Here is a 17595-nt window from a genome sequence, read left to right as displayed (position 1 = left end):
AAGTTAGCTTTATTTGTCGTGCAGATTGTCCGCTTTGACGTAAAATGCTAGAAATTTGCTGAACGCTCGGTTTGCGCCGCCCAAGAGTCATTCTGTTTCTGCGTTGCCAGCGTCTGTCGGCTAAATACAACTGTAGACTCCGCGCAAGCTTTTTCACCGCAAAAGTTGTACAGAGCCACACCGAAGGCTAAAATCGACTTTAAGGTCGAAGGTTAAAATCGACCCTAGAGGTTTGAAAACGACGTCACGAAATTTTCAAGACATCATCGAAGAAAATTACGGCGGCCAGATGCAACTCTTAGTACTAACTCTACTAATCTTAGTACGTTAAGCATTCCAGTCGAGAGATCAGACGTTTTTTCGTCACCTAAGAGACCGGCCGATGCGTTTGCGACGCTGCGGAAAGAAAGAAGATGGCAAACCACAGGGTTGTTACCGTAACAAACCTCCGTGAGTACCTCCATCTCGAGTGGCTTTTAAAGAAACGTTCGTTTTAAACTCAAAGGGATGGTTGTTAAAGCTCACAAACGCCTGGTTAACGATTTTCTAACGGCAGACACCGTGTTTACAATGGATACAGACCGATTAACTGAGCCCAAAGCGCAAGATCTATCAGAAAACTCCTCTAGGTCGATGCAACGAGACGACTAGACACGTGCGTCTAAAGGCATTTTACAATTGAAGGACGCCCCTCGTGGGCCCTAACCCTAACCCTAACCCTAACCCTAACCCTAACCCTAACCCTAACCCTTTAACCTTAACACTATACGAACGCAATTTTTCATTGTCCCCAGGCTTCCAAACCGTAACCTCATCCCCCTCCAATCCTAACCCCGTAATTCTCTTACTCCTTCCCCCCCCCCCCCACCCCTCTTAAAAAAAAAAAAAAAAGAAAAAGAAAAAAAGAAAAAAGTTTCCTTCTCTCTTTTTTTCATGCTTTTAGCCGGCCCTCCGCTAGAAGGGAATAGGGAGTAACGAAGGTTTGACATCAAAGTAGCGTTTCGTATAAGATTTGCTTGGCAAAATTTGACAATTTTTATAAAAGCCAAGCACTAGTTCAAACTGGAGATAATAAAACGAAATCGAATGATCTCACTTCTCAAACCACTGAGCTGCCATTGGTCGGCAGTTTCATGTTTGGAGACTATTGAGCTGCCATTGGTCGGCTGTTTAATCGTTGCGATTGGTCGGCAGTTTTATCGTTGGAGACCATTGAGAGATATAAAAGGCACTTTTTTTTTTTTTGAGCACAACATTAAACGCTAAATCGTTAGATCTTGTTATAAAGGCACCCTTAAAATGCCGAATTGAAAAAAAAAACAAAAACAAAAACAAACAGAAAAAAAAAATGAAACCGAAACGGGCATTCTTTTAAGCATAACGTTAAAAGCTAAATCGTTAGAGGTTTTATTAAGAAGGCACCTTTAGAATGCAAAAGACAAAAACGGAAAGTTTTGCTTTCCTGGCCACAAGCGATAAAATTGTTAGTAAAACGCACTCTAGCATTCTCACGTTCCAGACGTGACCAATGTTCGAGTAATCGAACAGGTCCGCTCAACCGTGAATGAAAGCGGAACTAACACACACTACCAACTAGTCACCGTGTTGGTCTGCTGAAATTACAACAGTCCATGAAAAGTATCTCGTAGAAAAGTCCTAATTTTGGATCATGGGCGGGCTGCTCAAATGAGCACTCTGCCCAATTGAAACAAAGGAAAAAAAAAAAAAAAAAAAGAAAAAAGAAACCGAAACGGGCATTCTTTTGAGCATAACGTTAAAAGCTAAATCGTTAGATGTTTTATTAAAAAGGCACCTTTAGAATGCGATGTCCTCAAATATTTTCCTCGATATTTTAATAAGTAAACAAAAACAAAACTAAGTCTTGCAACTGGCGAAAACTTTCAATAAGCAAACAAAGCAACAACTTTCCTTTCGAGTTTTTTACATTTTAAACAAAAGAGAAACAAAGAAAAAAAAACAAACAAAAAACAAAAACAAAAACAAAAAAACAAAACAAAAACAAAACAGAAAAGGGAGAATGAGTGAGTCGACTGATTTCGCTCAACTGTCTTAAACGAGAAGTCATAAACGTTTGCTTGTGCCAGCAAGTTGCAAATTAAGTTGTAAATGAACTGCACCGCAAAAGCTTAACCACAGTTTATTAAGCATATTAAGCCTTTGCTGACATGTTAAGACATTTTAAGCCTTTGCTATTATCATGAGGCTTTTGCTCCACGAGCCAAAAAAGTACGCTAGAGTTGACAAACTGCATCGCGGTCGAAAAGTGTAATTACGCCAACACTTTTATCCGTTTTAAGCATTTCGTTTTCGCACGAACAACAATTATAGCAGCTCGTTGAGCTTAACGACGTTCGTATTTTTTTTCGAAGCCAAAACTTCGGCTATAAGTAGAATGAAGAGGCACTTCGAAAAACAACAAAGCTGTTCGCAGTCGATAGCAACGAGCGACAACATCTCTGCGAGTCTGGCATCAAGGTAAACATTTTTTTTTACATTTTCATTTGTTAGTGCCACTTTTGTGTGCATTATGTATTCAAAAATTTCTTGCGGACGCTAGATTTTTCGTTTTCAATGAACAACAGTTGCAACCTCTAGCCGTTTGCTAAAACAGCTTGCTAGGACAACCAAATCAATCATATGTTGTGAAAATTTCTTTTTGTTTCAACTGACTAAGGAAGATCGAGCGAACGCTTTTTTTTTTATAACTTGTTTGTATCATATTGCTATTAAGAAAACAGCGTTGTGTATACTAAACGTGACATAATTGGCAATTATCCGTAACTAAAAATAAGATAGAAATTACAAACTTAATACCATATTTTAATTACTGTCACAAAACTAGACGTCATCGCGTGAGAAAATAAATGTTTATGACACATAACCTATATTTTTTTTTTTTTTTTTTCTTCTCTTTTTTCCTTTTAATCTCTTTTCTTTCGTCCAAAAAGCGTTTTGATTTTGCCTCGCCACAAGCGATGAAATCGATAAAAAAACCTGCTCGGACATTCTCCATTCTCAACAACAAAAGCAATCAAAGTTCTAGCTCTCGAGCACGTGCGCCAACAGGTTGATGAAACCGTTCAAATATGCTCGATCGCTAGAATTTCAAAAAAGAAACAAACCAGAAACAAACCAAAATAAAAAAAACAAAAACAGAAATGGACATCTTTAGAACGCTTAAATTTTATAAAATATTTTCCTCTGCGTTTTTAACCAGCTAAACTGTCGTAAAGTTTTTTCGGTGCAGTTCATTTAAAAAACTTAGTTTTCAACTTTTAAACGTTTTAGACTTCTCGTTTAAGGCAGTCGAAAGAAATGAGTCGACTTGCTCTCTCTCTCTCCCTTTTCGGTTTTGTTTTTGTTTATTTGTTTTTGTTTTTTCTTCGTTTGCCTTCGTTTGCCTTTGTTTGCTTTTCGAAAAGTTGTCGCCATGCGAGACTTAGTTTTTTTTTTTTGGCTCAATTTGCGTATAAGTGAGGTTCTAGTCTTGAAAGTGTGCAAAGTGTGGGCCAATCTGGTGGCTGGAGTGATGACACGTGAATGCTGAAAATTCCAGACTTTGAGCGGATCCAGCGTACATAGAAAGAAAATGTAGCATTCACGTGAGTCTCTCCTAAGCTTGCCATTGGTCGGTCTGCTGGCTTTAAGTACCCCCCCCCCTCAACGTCACGTTTGCTCAACTTTCTCAGTCTTTGGCGCCCAAAGAAAGCTCGAGGAAGGATAAAAATGGCGAGGTTTCGGTACTGCGTTTTCTGTTTTTCCTATTTGTTTTTGTTTGTTTGTTTGTTTCGTTTGTTTGTTTATTTATTTAATCGTTTTTTTGTTGGTTTCGTTCGTTTGTTTGTTTGTTTCGTTTGCTTCGTTTGTTTCGTGATGTTTTGTTTTCCCTTCTTGATGGCACAAAACAGAAGCAAACAAGACTTTCGGTTATGTTCGGTTATATTCGGTTCAATAAAAGTTTGTTGGTTTCTGCACAACAACAACAACAAAAGTCCCTCTGTCCCTCAAAAGCAGTTTCTCCTCTGTCCAAAAGAAGAGCTTCTTTGTAATCGATCTTGTCTGAATGCAGCTCTCCTTTTGCCTATAGGTTTTTTATTCCAACCCTTTTGTTGTTGTTAGTGCCATGTTGTTGTTATTGTTATACTCTGTAAAAGCAGTTGTTGCTGTTGTACTTGTTTGTTGTTTCTAAAGACACTGTTGTTGCTGCTGTTAGCGCTGTTAGTAATCACCCACTTGGCTTGTATTTTTGTTTTTTGTTTTTTGTTTTATTTATAAACACTATCTGAGTAAGTTTTTATGCTTGCAATGAGTGTTTGTTAATGTTCACCCACTTTGCTTGTTTATAATCTATTTTATTTTATCAACACTCTCTGAGTCAGTGATGGTGTTGCTGTTGCTGTTGTCGTTATTATGCTTGCAATGGGAGTTGTTACTGTTCACCCACTTTGCTTGTTTTGTTTTTATTTCTTTATTTTATCAACACCCTTTGAGCCAGTGATGCTGTTGCCGTTGTTTTTGTTATAGCTGCAATGAGTGTTGTTAATGTTCACCCACTTTGCTTGTTTTGTTTTTATTTTTTTATTTTACCAACACCCTTTGAGCCAGTGATGCTGTTGCTGTTGTTTTTGTTATAGCTGCAATGAGTGTTTGTTAATGTTCACCCACTTTGCTTGTTTTGTTTTTATTTATTTTTTTATTTTACCAACACCCTTTGAGCCAGTGATGCTGTTGCTGTTGTTTTTGTTATAGCTGCAATGAGTGTTTGTTAATGTTCACCCACTTTGCTTGTTTTGTTTTTATTTATTGTTTTATTTTACCAACACCCTTTGAGCCAGTGATGCTGTTGCTGTTGTTTTTGTTATAGCTGCAATGAGTGTTTGTTAATGTTCACCCACTTTGCTTGTTTTGTTTTTATTTATTTTTTTATTTTACCAACACCCTTTGAGCCAGTGATGCTGTTGCTGTTGTTTTTGTTATAGCTGCAATGAGTGTTTGTTAATGTTCACCCACTTTGCTTGTTTTGTTTTTATTTATTTTTTTATTTTACCAACACCCTTTGAGCCAGTGATGCTGTTGCTGTTGTTTTTGTTATAGCTGCAATGAGTGTTTGTTAATGTTCACCCACTTTGCTTGTTTTGTTTTTATTTATTTTTTTATTTTACCAACACCCTTTGAGCCAGTGATGCTGTTGCTGTTGTTTTTGTTATAGCTGCAATGAGTGTTGTTAATGTTCACCCACTTTGCTTGTTTTGTTTGTGTTTGTGTTTTTGTTTATCAATGCCCTTTGAGTCAGTGATGCTGTTGCTGTTGTTGTTGTTATAGTTGCAATGAGTCTTATTAATGTTCACCCACTTTGCTTGCTTTGTTTGTGTTTTTGTTTTTGTTTATTAACACCCATTGAGTCAGTGATGCTGTTGCTGTTGTTGTTATTATAGTTGCAATGAGTGTTTGTTAATGCTCACCGACTTGGCTTGCTTTGTTTGTTTTTTGTTTTTTTTTTTTATCAAAACCTTGTGAGTCAGTGATGCTGCTTTTGTTATTTTACTTGTAATTAGAGTTGTTACTGTTCAGCCGCTTTGGTTGTTTTTTAATCTATCTTATTTTATCACCACTCTCTGATTCGGTGATGATGTTGCTGATGCTGTTGTTGTTGTTTTACTTGCAATGATAGTTGTTACTGTTCAGCAACTTTGCTTTTATTCGTTTTTGTTTGTGTGTTTGTTAGTTGTTTTTTTTTTTTATCAATATCCTCTGAGTCAGTGATGCTGTTGCTGATGCTGCTGTTGCTGTAGTTGGTTTTTATGCTTGCAATGAGAGTTGTTACTGTTCACCCACTTTGCTTGTTTATAATCTATTTTATTTTGTTAACACTCTCTGAGTCAGTGATGTTGTTGTTGTTATTATGCTTGCAATGAGAGTTGTTACTGTTCACCCAGTTTGCTTGTTTTGTTTTTTTATTTGTTTTGTTTTTTTTTGTTTTTGTTTTGTTTTTTTTTTTTATCAATACCCTCTGATTAAGTGATGCTGTTGCTGTTGTTATACATGCAATGGTTGTTGTTACTGTTCAGCCACTTTGCTTGTTTTTTTTAATCTGTTTTGTTTTTTCAACACTCTCTGAGTCAGTGATGCTGATGCTGTTGTTGTTATTATGCTTGCAATGAGAGTTGTTACTGTTGTAGTTATGTCTGTCATTTGTCCTTGTTAGCAAGTTCTATTTGCCCTCTCTTGCCTTTTTTCAACACAGTTTCTTTCTTTGAGTCATATGGTTGCGAGATCCTCTCAAACTCCATCTCTTTATTTATTTGTTTCTTTTTTTTTTCTCATTCTCCTTCTCATAATAGCAATCACTGTTGCCACCATGCATGTAATGCTAGTTGCTCTCGTTCTTCTTCTTTTGCTAGTGCAAGCTTTGTTTCTTCTTGTTGCTCTCTTTACTTTCTTCTTGCTCTTTTGCAGAGGACTCGAAAAAACACAGCTCTTCGCTGTAGTTGTGTTTCTCATCAATCCACGCAACATTCCAGGATTGGATACAGGCAGAAGAAAAAAAACTCTCACCGACTGTTTTCTTTTTTTTTTAGCTTAAACCGTTGCAAACAAACACCTGAACATGTCTTCTTCACAAGAAAACAACTCTGTTGTTGCTTCTTCTCCAAACTCTAAAGCAAAAAAAAAGAAAAGAAAGCAGTCACAAGAACAGAGAGACTTAAAGCTCAAAAACAAAGTCAGGGCCGCATTAGTTGCAGCGTGTGGCTCCGTAAACAGGGTTGTACCTTTCTATGGTACCAAGAAGAGGTACGCTGTTAGCTGTCCGATGCCTTTGTGCAAACATTCGTCCACAAGCATTAAAAGACACTTGACTAAAAAAGATCATTCTTGGACTTTGGATGAAGCTTCCATCTTTTACTCTGCAATGGTCAGGAAGTTTCAGCATGCTCGTCTCGAACGCAAGTCCGGCTGTCCAAAACCTTACCCCTGTTTGCAATGTTGGAAGTATTACGACCGGCTGGACATACACTTGAAAGAGACTCATTTCTACGATTCCAAGACGATCAAACAAAAGATTGCAGAGGCAAAGCGATACGACAACGACAAGCTCTATGTCCCTCAATTTATTCGACCTGCCTTCTTTGGTATTAAGCCAGTAGCTGAACAAGCGTCTGCATCAGGCTCTGCATCCTCTGCTCCTGGGCCTTCCTCCTCTTTTTCTTCTCCGGTTCTTTCCTCTGATCCTCTTTTAAGCTTGCCCTCACCAGTTGCTGGTTCGTCCGAGGCTCCTTCTGCAAAACAATGCACCTCTGTAGAAAACAAAGAGCTGAACACCGAATCCGTCCTTGACTCTGATTTCGATTCCTTAGAGCACTTGGTTTCCAGCTCCTATGTCTTGACCGAAGAAAAGAGACTCTTGTTTCAGCTGGACAAAGATGCTTTTCACTTTTATTACCAGTCAGCAGATGAGCTCTTCAGAGACTTTGAAAAGTGGCTTGTGGTAGCCAACAACAACACTTGGTCACAAGCAAAGATCTACAAAAATGCAGTTGTGGAAATATTGACTTGTTGTGACAGCACGTTGACGCTGCACCCAAACGCCCTCACCAATTCCAATGTTTTGGAGGATAGATACTTCTCCTTGCACTTTAAGAAAATTCAGCTCAATTCCAAGCTGAGTGAACTTGACCAAACAAAAGCCATGTCTTGTCACACGTTGTACAACCGCCTCGTCTCCCTTTGTCTCCTGTTTCGTTTCAGTGAAGCCAGAAACGTCTATTTCGGACTTTCTCATGAGGCCATCCGACGTTTGCGCTGCAAGGTGGATGAGTTGCGAAAAGTGCTGAGGCCCTTTCGTTCTTTGAGGAGGAGCCTTGTGAAAAGAAGAAAAAGCATCAACATCATCAATGTCAGTTTGCTGACCGAATATGGCAAGTCTGCATACGTAAGAGACTTAATGGAATCGATTAGAAAGGCGTCTCTTCCGCTGACTAGAGACAATGCTGTGTCTCTACGAAACCATCTTCTGCTCTCTGTCACTGTAATTAACAGTTTAAGAAAATCTAACATTGCTCTTTTAAACATTAGAGACTACATGGCTGCTGAGAAGAGTGAGTGTGGATATTGCATTGTGCAAGAGCGCTACAAAACAGCATACAAGTACGGAGCCAAAAACATTCTAGTGCCGAACGACTTGAAAGTGTTGATCGATATTTATTTGCTGAGATACAGAGACTTTCTTGTCAACGACTCTCACTACATGGCTGCAGACACCAAGACTGTTTTGGAGTTGAGCGACTGCTACAGGCCCCTTTTTCCTTCGGTGAGAGCCAACAAAGACGAAGGTGTGACACTAGGTGCAACTAGAGTGCCTGTTTACCAGATGGGTTCCTCTGCTATCACCTCTAGCCTGACGTCCTGCTTCAGAAAAAGCCAAGTAAACATTCCCATGAAGCGTCTTACTCCCACTTGCATTCGCGGTTCGATAGCCACTTACTTTGCCAACAACAGCAAAGAAGATCGCGAGCGGTTTGCTACACTCTACATGAAGCACAGCAGACACACAATGGATAGCTTTTATGTGTCCCAGTGGAACGCTGCAGAGGAGTTGCGCTTTGCCCTCGGCATCGGACAGTCCTTCGGAGTCATAGAGTCTTTGATTGTTGAAAAGTCTGAGAGACCACCAAAGGAGTAGAAGGATGTGATGGACTGGCTCCGAACTAATGCAGAGGAGTACGGTTTTCATGATGTTGAGGACATTTTTGAGGAAGATTCAGACTCCTGTTCTGACTCTGAAGAATGTGCTGCTACTTTCGGTTGTACCACAGTGGTTCCATTTTCTCCAGCTGTAGAAAACAATGCTCCTTTAGAGGACAGCAACGAACATGTTGTAGATTTCTTGTGTGAACCTAGCTCAACTCCTGTTTCGTCTGTTCCTTCTGAACAAACAATCGCTGGTCCAGTTCTTGAACTATCCCCTGCTCTTGCACAACTAGTTCCTAAGGAACAAGCTGTTTGTATGGATGTAGATCAGACTCTAGCTGTTCCTGTTGGCACAGCTTGTTCTCCTCTTGCATTAACATTATTTCCTGATGAACCGGATTTTATTGAACACCATGCACAACTTTCTCCAGTTTACTTTAGTGAGCAAATGGTTGCCAAACCTGTTTCTGCTGCTCCTGCTCAACAAGTTGCTTTCAGTCCTTCAAAAGAGGTCTTTTCTGTTCTGCTGGAAACAGTGTCTAATGTTGCTTCACAGCAAGATAATCTTATGGCTGTCACACGTGTTTTCCATGCTCCTCCTGAAGCTGCTCATCTTGAACCAGCTCTTCTTGAACCTGCTCATAAGCAAGTGGTTGCCAAACCTGTTCCTGTTGCTCCTTCTCTGCAAGTTGTTTTTAATCCTTCAAAAGAGGTCTTTTCTGTTCCTCTGGCTCCTAATCTTGTTGCTCGTCAGCAAACGATGGCCAAACCCAGTTTGTTTCTTTCAGCTGTTCCAGTCCAACAGGCTGATACTGTTCTTGAAAAAGAGCCCTCACCTGGTGCTGTTCAATCTGTTGGTAGTCTACTTAGCCAAAGTCTTGCTTGTACATCCAGAGGTAAATTCTTTTTGATTTTTGATTTTTATGCAAATCTCAACACGCTTTCAAAAAATGAAAATGCCCAAATTAACTACTTGCCCTATTGTTATTGTTAAAGCTGTAAAAAAAAAAAAAAAAAAAAAAAAAAAAAAACAATAAAAAAAGACGAAAAAAAAAAAAGAACAACACAGAAGTGTGTATGTATTTGTTGCAGGACTAATTCTGTGATTGCTTAAATGTTTATACAAGTGAATGATACTAAAACTGATTATGTTTTAGAAGTAAAAGATCCAAGAAGAAAAAAAATCAAGTTGGAAATGCCATCTTTCACTCAAGAACTCATCGGTAATGTAAAACCTAATTTATACAAACATATATAAACACAAACCTCTTCTTGCACAATTTCAGATGGTTAACTGTTAACAAAATCTAGCCATCATTGCTAAGTGCACTTTTAGAAAGTTGTGTCTACCCGATTTCTAATGATGAAGTTAGAAACATGACCGTTAGAAATCATGCACAGCTTGTTATCATCTCTAACACTTAGAAACTGTTGATGGTTTTTATGAATTAGAAAAATGAACATGGTTTTATTTTATTTCAGGATCAACTCAGACAAGACCAAAGGAAAACAAAGCAGAAGTTAGCCAATGCCAGTTAGGTAATCTTTCAAAAACCAGTTATTGCTATCAGTGCAAACAATAAGGTCAACAAAAAAAACAAATAAAAAAACAAAATAAATCTTGTCATGCTTCAGAACCAAATGAATGTTCGATTTAATCTCTTTGTGTTATGACTTGAGTTTGTAAAATTTTAGATGAAATAGTTGAAAAGCTGAATGCTTGCCCTGGCCACAACGAATGGTTCAACACCAGAAGTTTTCCTCGATGTGCAGCTTTGGTGTTGGCATACATCTTGCAAGACGTGTTTACAGATGTAAGCTCAAGTTGCTCGTACAAAGATTACCTTGGCATCTTGGCAAATCATAGCAGTGACAAGCTCATTCATGTCTTGCAAAAGTACTCCTACCGAAGCCATATTAAAGACAAAATTAAAAACATGAAGCTAAAAATTCAAAAAGAGGGTAGTTTAGAAAAGTTTGTTCAATATGGCAATATCGTGAGACCATTTATGTAGTTTAGATAAGTTTGTTCAGTTTGGCAATAAAGATGGGCCTTTTGTGTAGTTTGTTTTATCTATTCTTTTGCAAATATTTTTATCTGTTTCGCTAAAGACATAATAAACAAGAAGTTCTGTTAAACTGTTCTCACATTTCTTATTTAAATATAGTTCAAACTTTTTTTTTATCTTTAAAAAAAAAAAAAAGAAGTCGTTTTGTTATTCTGTGAAAACTTTTAATAGAGTTGCATTTAGAATTACTTCTGATGTTTTTAAGAGTTTGTTAAAAAGCAAAATAATATTTCCTATGATGTTAAACTGCATAAGTGAAATTTAAAAAAGGAAAACTGCTCCAACCATTTTTCGGAAAAAGAAATCAAAAAGTTCCTTATTTTAAAAGATCTAGACATCCATTTCTTCTTCAGCAAAATAGCGAGGCTTTTTTATGAACTCTTACTCTCTATTTTTTCATATATTTACACAAAGGATTTTATTTAGTTCAATGTAAACATACATAGAAGTATATTATGTTTTTTTTTGTTTTTTTTGTTTTTATGCAGTCTAACTTTTGTTTCACTTCTATTTTATTTTACGTTTATCTTGTATTTTATCATGCCTTATTGGTTTTTGCGTTTTGTGATGTCAAGCTGCGTAAGCTAAACTTAAAAGGGGAAAACTACGCTAACTTTTCTTTGAAAAAATATTCAAGAAGTACCTTAAACGAAAGAGAAAGCACACGAATCTTGCCATCCAATTCTTCTTCTGCAAATTAGCGAGGCTTTTTATGTACTTTTGCTCTCTAATTTATCTCTATTTACGCAAAGGGTTTTATTTCAATGTAAACACGTATAAAAGAATACTTTGTTAAAAATAATGTTAAAGGAGTTGCGTAAAAAAAAACGTCTGAATAAAGTTTCTTTACAAAAAAAACAACTAAGAAACAAGCGCGCCTAAGAAAAACCAGATCGCGATTCACTAAGTCAAAAAACGAAAGAAACAAAGTTTAAAAGGTCTTTCTAGACAACAAATTCTATTTTTGGCAATGCAGTTTTTGTATTTATGCAACCTAACTTTTGTTTGACTTCTATTTTATTTTACGTTTACCTTGTATTTTATCTTGCCTTTTTGTGTTTTGTGACGTCAAGCTACATAATCTAAACTTAAAAGAATGAAACTAGGCTAACTTTTCTAGTAGAATATTATGTTGTTGGTTTTGTATGCAGCCTAACTTTAGTTTCATCTATATTTTATTATTTTGCGTTTATCTTATATTTTATCTTGTCTTTTTGAGTTTTGTATTTTGTGATGTCAAGCTACATAATTTAAACTTAAAAGAAGAAAACTAGGCTAACTTTTCTTTGAAAAATTGTTCAAAAACTACCTTACACCGATAGAGATAGCTCACGAATTTAAAAAGTTGCATCTATTCATCTTCTTCTTCAGCAAAGTAAAGCTTTTTATGCACTTTTACTCTCTAACTTACCTATATTTGCGTAAAGGATTTTATTTAATTCAATTTAAACATAACTAGTAGAATATTATGTTGTTGGTTTTGTATGCAGCCTAACTTTAGTTTCATCTATAATTTATTTTGCGTTTATCTTATATTTTATCTTGTCTTTTTGAGTTTTATATTTTGTGATGTCAAGCTACATAAGCTAAACTTTAAAGAGGAAACTTACGCTAACCTGTCTTTGAAAAACTATTCAAAAACTACCTTTAACAAAGTAGCGAGGCTTTTTATGCGCTTTTACTCTCTAACATACCTATTTTTGCGCAAAGGATTTTATTTAATTCAATTTAAACATGCCTAGTAGATTATTATGTTGTTGGTTTTTTATGCAGCCTAACTTTAGCTACATCTATTTTTCATTTTACGTTTGTCTTATATTTTATTTTATCTTTTTGTGTTCTGTGATGTCAAGCTACATAAGCTAATGTTAAAAGAGGAAAGCTGCGCTAACCTTTTTATTGAAAAACTATTCGAAATCTATTTTTGAGATAATCTAGATTTAAAAGAGGAACACTACGCTAATTTTGCTTTGAAAAAACTCTCGAAAACTAACTAATTCGATAGAGATAGCACACAAATTTAAAAAATTGTATCTACTCATCCACTTCTTCTACAGCAAAGTACTGAGGCTTTTTATGCACTTTTATTCTCTAACATACCTATATTTGCGCAAAGGATTTTATTTAACTCAATGTAAACATACATAGAAGAGTATTGTTACCCGTTTGTTTTATGCAGCCTAACTTTAGTTTCATCTATACATAATATTGCGTTTACCTTATATTTTATCTTGCCTTTGTTAGTTTTGTGTTTTGTTATGTCAAGATTCATAATCTAATCTTAAAAGGGGAAAACTGCGCTAACTTTTCTTTGAAAAAGTACTCAAAAAGGACCTAAATCGATATAGATAGCTCACAATTTTAAAAAGTTGCATATAGTCATCTTCTTCTTCAGCAAAGTATCGAGGCTCTTTATGGATTTTTACTCTAACTTTCCTATATTTGCGCAAAGGACATTATTTAATTTAACTTAAACATGCCTAGTAGATTATTATGTTGTTGGTTTTTTATGCAGTCTAAACTTTGTTACATCTATATTTTACGATTAACTTATATTTTATCTTGCCTTTTTGAGCTTTGTGTTCTGTGATGTCAAGCTACATAGTCTAAACATAAAAGAGGAAAACTACGCTAAACTTGCTTTGAAAAACTATTCAAAAACTACCTTTAACAAAGTAGCGAGGCTTTTCATGCACTTTTACTCTCTAACATACCTACATTTGCGCAAAGGATTTTATTTAATTCAATTTAAACATGCCTAGTAGATTATTATGTTGTTGGTTTTTTTTGCAGCCTAACTTTAGTTTCATCTATATTATGTTTTAGGTTTATCATATATTTTATCTTTTCTTTTTGAGTTTTGAGTTTTGTGATGCCAAGCAACCTAAGCTAAACTTAAAAGTGGAATGCTACGCTAACCTTTCTTTGAAAATCTATTCATAAACTACCCTAGACAAAAGCTAGATTTAAAAGAGGAAAACTACACTATTTTTACTTTGAAAAAACTTTCGAAAACTACCTTAATCGATAGAGATAGCACACGATTTTAAAAAATTGCATATAGTCATCCACTTCTTCTGCAGCAAAGTAGCGAGGCTCTTTATGCACTTTTTCTCACTAGTTTGCTTATATTTACGCAAATTTAATTCAATCATTTAATTCAATCCAAACATATATAGAAGATTATTATGCTACGATTTTTTTTTTCTTTTATGCAGCCTAACATTTATTTCACCTACATTTTATTTTACGATTAACTTTTATATTACCTTTCCTTTTAGTGTTTTGTGTTTTGTGATGTCAAGCTACATAAGCCAAACTTTAAAGAGGAAAACTACGCTAAGCTTTCTTTGAAAAACTATTCAAAAACTACCTTAAACAAAGTAGCGAGGCTTTTTATGCACTTTTACTCTCTAACATACCTACATTTGCGCATAGGGTTTTATTAGATTCTAGTAGATTATTACGTTGTTGTTTTTTTATGCAGTCTAACTTTAGCTTCATCTATATTTTATTTTACGTTTATCTTATATTTTATTTTGTCTTTTTGATTTTTGTGTTTTGTGATGTCAAGCTACATAAGCTAAACTTAAAAGAGGAAAGCTACGCTAACCTTTCTTTGAAAAGCTGTTCAAAAACTACCTTAGACATAATCTAGATTTAAAAGAGAAAGACTACGCTATTTTTGCTTTGAAAAAACTTTCGAAAACTACCTTAATCGATAGAGATAGCACAGGATTTTAAAAAGTTGTATCTAGTCATCCACTTCTTTCACAGCAAAGTAGCGAGGCTTTCTATGCACTTTTACTCTCTAACATACCTATTTTTGCGCAAAGGATTTTATTTAATTCAATTTAAACATGCCTAGTAGATTATTATGTTGTTGGTTTTTTATGCTGCCTAACTTTAGCTACATCTATTTTTCATTTTACGTTTGTCTTATATTTTATTTTATCTTTTTGTGTTCTGTGATGTCAAGCTACATAAGCTAAACTTTAAAGTGGAAAACTACGCTAACCTTTCTTTGAAAATCTATTCAAAAACTGCCTTAGACATAAGCTAGATTTAAAAGAGGAAGACTACGCTATTTATGCTTTTAAAAAACTTTCGAAAAATACCTTAATCCATTGAGATGGTGCACGAATTTACAAAGTTGTATCTAGTCATCCACTTCTTCTATAGCAAAGTAGCGAGGCTTTTTATGCACTTTTGCGTTCTAATTTATCTCTGTTTACGCATATGGTTTTTGTTTATTTCTATGTAATGATATACAAAAGAGTATTTTGTTAAAGATTATGCTGCAGGAGCTGCGTAAAAAAACTCTGGCGACCTTTCCTTAAGAAAAAAGCAACTGAAAGACATGTGCGCCTTAGAAAATTCAAATCGCGATTCACCAAATTAAAAGACGAAAAGAACGAACTTTAAAAGCTCTCACTAGATATTTGTGTTTATGATAGGCAATGCAGTTTTTGATTTTATGCAGCCTAACATTTGTTTCATCTATATCTTATTTTACGTTTATCTTATACTTTATCTTGCCTTTTTGAGTTTAGTATTTTGTGATGTCATGCTAAATAAACTATACTTTGCTAATTTTTATTTGAAAAAATATTCAAAAACTACCTGAATTATAAGCTAGATCTAAAGGAGGAAAACTACGCTAACTTTTCTTTAAAAAAAATATTTAAAAACTACCTTAAACATAAGCTATATCCAAAAGAGGAAAACTATGCTAACTTTTCTTTAAAAAAATATTTAAAAACTACCTTAAACATAAGCTAGATCTAAAAGAGGAAAACTACGCTAACTTTTCTTTGAAAAAATACTCAAAAACTACCTTAAACATAAGCTAGATCTAAAAGAGGAAAACTACGCTAACTTTTCTTTGAAAAAATACTCAAAAACTACCTTAAACATAAGCTAGATCTAAAAGAGGAAAACTACGCTAACTTTTCTTTGAAAAAATATTCGAAAACTACCTTTAAACACGATTTAGATTTAATAGATGAAAACTACGCTAACATTTCTTTGAAAAAACATTCAAAAACTACCTTTAAACATGATTTAAATTTAAAAAAGGAAAACTGCGCTAACATTTCTTTGAAAAAACATTCAAAAACTACCTTTAAACATGATTTAAATTTATAAAAGGAAAACTACGCTAACATTTCTTTGAAAAAATATTCAAAAAGTACCTTAATCGAAAGAGATAGCACACGAAATTAAAAAGTTGCATCTAGTCATCCGTTTCTTCTTCATCAAAGTAGCGAGGCGTTTATGCACTTTTTATTCTCTAATTTATCTCTATTTACGCAAATGGCTTTTGTTTATTTCAATGTAAAACTTTTCAAAAGAGTATTTTGTTAAAGATTATGCTGCAGGAGCTGGGTAAGAAAACTCTGGTGACCTTTCTTTAAGAAAAAGCAACTAAAGTAGATGTGCGCCTAAAAAAATCCAAATTGCGATTCACTAAATTAAAAGACATATACAACAAACTTTAAAAGTGAAACTATTCTTACAAGCGTATTTGGTAAAGATGAAATGTTCTTATGACATTTTAACGCTACGAAAAGGATTTTCTTCTGTTCAAATATTTATTACAATTTAAAGTGTTAAATAATGTTACAGAAACGACCTAAAACGCCTGTTGTATTAATTTAAACGAACAAAATAGATAAAAAAAAAAGAAAAACTATCATTAAAAAAAAAAAAGAAAAAAAGAAAAGAAATAGAAGTTGAGGAAAAATAAAAATAAGAACTTCTAACAAAGAGCTCTTCTTTTTATTTTTCAGATTTTAGATGCTTAATTCCTTGAATGAAAAGTTGAACTGATGACCCACTACTATGGTTGTTCCTAGCCTTCCGTTCTCAAACTAGGCCATTCTGAGAGGCTGTTTGATTAAGTACCGTTGATTAGTAGTATCGCACGTAAGAGACTTCTAAAACTCTGATTATTAATTCCTTGAATGAAGAGATGACTTCATACTCACTAACGAGGTTGTTCTTAGCCATCCGTTCTCAAACTAAGCAAAACAGTGAAGTTGTTTGATTAAGTATCACAGTTTGCTGATTTGCACATGCACCATTGCCGAAACTGTGATGCTTGGTTCCTTGATTGGATTGAAGAAGCTCATCACCATGCTTTTTACAAGCTGTCCGTTGTTATGTTTTGCAATTCAGTGGTTCTGTTTTGCAATTCATTTTCTGTTTGTTTAAGTATCATCGATGGTGGTGTCGTGCATGCAAACTTTCCGAAACTCTGATGCTTGTTTTTCTTGAATGGAGAGATGAGCTTATACTTTAGGTGACTTTTAAAACTGCAGTAATTAGTGCCTCGAATGGAAAAACGAACTCATTCATTACAGACCAAGGTTGTTCCTGGCCATCCGTTAACATATTAGGCAACAGTACAGCGAAGCTGTGTGTTTTACAAGCTTTTGTCGTTTCGAGAAATCACTACATTAAGCATTCGATGGTGATACACGACTGATGGCCAGGTTCTGATTTTCGAATGAAAAGAAGAGTCGCATCCGACCACCGGTCGGCTTTCGACGCAAAACAGCTGTACACACTCGTCCAACGTCCAGTGACTAACTGTTGCAATGAGAAAGTTAGCTTTATTTGTCGTGCAGATTGTCCGCTTTAACGTAAAATGCTAGAAATTTGCTGAACGCTCGGTTTGCGCCGCCCAAGAGTCATTCTGTTTCTGCGTTGCCAGCGTCTGTCGGCTAAATACAACTGTAGACTCCGCGCAAGCTTTTTCACCGCAAAAGTTGTACAGAGCCACACCGAAGGCTAAAATCGACTTTAAGGTCGA

At 35.3% G+C, this 17595-nt stretch overlaps 1 protein-coding gene across 2 annotated transcripts; it reads left to right on the top strand.

Moving 5' to 3' along the window:
- Positions 1-3709: 3709 nt before the first annotated feature.
- Positions 3710-10913, top strand: LOC149882448 (uncharacterized). Of its 2 annotated transcripts, XM_090067431.1 has the most exons (6): positions 3723-3761; positions 6600-7951; positions 8095-9605; positions 9867-9932; positions 10192-10248; positions 10405-10913. In XM_090067431.1, the coding sequence occupies exons 3-6, from the start codon at positions 8711-8713 to the stop codon at positions 10722-10724; spliced, it is 1338 nt and encodes a 445-aa protein (XP_089923557.1). In that variant the 5' UTR covers positions 3723-3761; positions 6600-7951; positions 8095-8710; the 3' UTR covers positions 10725-10913. The 2 variants fall into 2 exon arrangements, with proteins under 2 accessions (XP_089923556.1, XP_089923557.1); XM_090067430.1 differs by lacking the exons at positions 9867-9932; positions 10192-10248; positions 10405-10913 and having other exon boundaries at positions 3710-3761; positions 6600-8826.
- Positions 10914-17595: the final 6682 nt, after the last annotated feature.

The sequence above is a fragment of the Hydra viridissima genome, unplaced genomic scaffold (assembly GCF_058129835.1).
Source record: "Hydra viridissima isolate aposymbiotic clone 2 unplaced genomic scaffold, HvirCarnegie_v1 scaffold_11, whole genome shotgun sequence".
Taxonomy (NCBI): Eukaryota; Metazoa; Cnidaria; class Hydrozoa; order Anthoathecata; family Hydridae; genus Hydra; species Hydra viridissima.
This window is presented reverse-complemented; position numbering and strand designations above follow the sequence as displayed.